General features: G+C 45.6%; 2 protein-coding genes across 2 annotated transcripts; both read left to right on the plus strand.

Annotated features, from left to right (window-relative positions):
- Positions 1 to 37: 37 nt before the first annotated feature.
- Positions 38 to 514, plus strand: LOC110440983 (ring-infected erythrocyte surface antigen-like). The gene has a single exon (XM_021484092.1). It carries the CDS (start codon positions 38 to 40, stop codon positions 512 to 514), a length of 477 nt encoding a protein of 158 aa, XP_021339767.1.
- A 459-nt stretch (positions 515 to 973) lies between these two features.
- On the plus strand, positions 974 to 2,255 carry LOC110440982 (ring-infected erythrocyte surface antigen-like). The gene is made up of 3 exons (XM_021484091.1): positions 974 to 1,171; positions 1,322 to 1,673; positions 2,101 to 2,255. Exons 1-3 carry the CDS (start codon positions 974 to 976, stop codon positions 2,253 to 2,255), a joined length of 705 nt encoding a protein of 234 aa, XP_021339766.1.
- The last annotated feature ends 250 nt before the right edge of the window (positions 2,256 to 2,505 follow it).

The following is a 2,505-nucleotide window of genomic DNA, read 5'->3' on the forward strand; positions in this document are numbered from 1 at the left end:
GAATGCTGTCACTGCAAACTTCGGAATATAGAGAGGAATGGAGAGAAATGGAGAGGAATGTTTTCACAGCAAACTTCGGAACATGGAGAGGAATGGAGAGGAATACTGTCACAGCAAACTTCGGAACATGGAGAGGAATGGAGGGGAATGCTGTAACAGCAAATTTCGGAACATAGAGAGGAATGGAGAGGAATGCTGTCACAGCAAACTTTGGAACATGGAGAGGAATGGAGAGGAATACTGTCACAGCAAACTTCGGAACATGGAGAGGAACGGAGAGGAATACTGTCACAGCAAACTTCGGAACATGGAGAGGAATGGAGAGGAATACTGTCACAGCAAACTTCGGAACATAGAGAGGAATGGAGAAGAATGTTGTAACAGCAAACTTCGGAACATAGAGAGGAATGAAGAGGAATGCTGTCACAGCAAACTTCGGAACATAGAGAGGAATGGAAAGGAATGGAGAGGGATGCTGTCACAGCAAACTTCGGAACATGGAGAGGAATGTTGAGGAATGCTGTCACAGCAAACTTCAGAACATGGAGAGGAATGGAGAGGACTGCTGAAACGGCAAACTTTGGAATATGGAGAGGAATGGAGAGGAAACCTGTCACAGCAAACTTCGGAACATGGAGAGGAATGGAGAGGTAAGCTGTCATAGCAAAAGTCGGAATATAGAGAGGATTGGAGGGGATTGCTGTCACAGCAAACTACGGAACATAGAGAGGACTGGAGAGGAATGGAGAGGCCTGCTGTGACAGCAAACTTCGGAGCATAGAGAGGACTGGAGAGGAATGGAGAGTACTGCTGAAACGGCAAACTCTGGAATATGGAGAGGAATGGAGATGAAAGCTGTCACAGCAAAAGAACATGGAGAGGAATGGTGAGGACTGCTGAAACGGCAAACTCTGGAATATGGAGAGGAATGGAGAGGTAAGCTGTCATAGCAAAAGTCGGAATATAGAGAGGAATGAAGAGGAGTGCTGTCACAGCAAACTTTGGAACATGGAGAGGAATTGAGAGGAATGGAGAGGACTGCTGTAACAGCAAACTTCGGAACCTGGAGAGGAATGGAGAGGACGGCTGTGACAGCAAACTTCGGAATATAGAGAGTAATGGAGAGGAATCCTGTCACAGCAAACTTCGAAACAAGGAGAGGAATGGAGAGGTAAGCTGTCATAGCAAAAGTCGGAATATAGAAGAGGAATGGAGAAGAATGTTGTAACAGCAAACTTCGGAACCTGGAGAGGAATGGAGAGTAATGTTGTCACAGCAAACTTCGTAACATGGAGAGGAATGTTGAGGAATGCTGTCATAGCAAACTTCAGAACATGGAGAGGAATGCTGTCGCTGCAAACTTCGGAATATAGAGAGTAATGGAGAGGAATCCTGTCACAGCAAACTTCAGAACATGGAGAGGAATGTTGAGGAATGCTGTCACAGCAAACTACGGAATATAGAGAGGAATGTAGAGGAATTTTGTCCCTGCAAAAGTCGGAATATAGAGAGGATTGGAGAGAATTGCTGTCACAGCAAACTACGGAACATAGAGAGGAATGAAGAGGAGTGCTGTCACAGCAAACTACGGAACATAGAGAGGAATGGAGATGGAGAGGAATGTTTTCACAGCAAACTTCGGAATATAGAGAGTAATGGAGAGGAATGGAGAGGTAAGCTGTCATAGCAAAAGTCGGAATATAGAGAGGATTGGAGGGAATTGCTGTTACAGCAAACTTCGGAACCTGGAGAGGAATGGAGAGGATGCTGTCACAGCAAACTACGGAACATAGAGAGGACTGGAGAGGAATGGAGAGTAATGTTGTCACAGCAAACTTCGAAACAAGGAGAGGAATGGAGAGGCCTGCTGTGACAGCAAACTCCGGAATATAGAGAGGAATGTAGAGGAATTTTGTCCCTGCAAAAGTCGGAATATAGAAGAGGAATGGAGAAGAATGTTGTAACAGCAAACTTCGGAATATAGAGAGGAATGAAGAGGAGTGCTGTCACAGCAAACTTTGGAACATGGAGAGGAATTGAGAGGGAAGAATGGAGAGGAATGGAGAACATAGAGAGGAATGAAGAGGAATGCTGCCACAGCAAACTTCGGAATTAAGAGAGGAATGGAGAGGACTGCTGAAACGGCAAACTTTGGAATATGGAGAGTAATGGAGAGGAATGGAGATGAAAGCTGTCACAGCAAAAGAACATGGAGAGGAATGGAGAACATAGAGAGGAATGGGTTCGGAACATAGAGAGGACTGGAGAGGAATGGAGAGGGAACCTGTCACAGCAAACTTCGAAACAAGGAGAGGAATGGAGAGGACGGCTGTGACAGCAAACTTCGGAACCTGGAGAGGAATGGAGAGTACTGCTGAAACGGCAAACTTTGGAATATCGAGAGTCACATCAAACTTCGGAACATGGCGAGGAATGGAGAGGACTGCTGAAACGGCAATCTTTGGAATATGGAGAGGAATGGAGATGAAACCTGTCACAGCAACC

This window comes from Mizuhopecten yessoensis, unplaced genomic scaffold (genome assembly GCF_002113885.1).
Source record: "Mizuhopecten yessoensis strain PY_sf001 unplaced genomic scaffold, ASM211388v2 scaffold714519, whole genome shotgun sequence".
NCBI classification, from domain to species: Eukaryota; Metazoa; Mollusca; class Bivalvia; order Pectinida; family Pectinidae; genus Mizuhopecten; species Mizuhopecten yessoensis.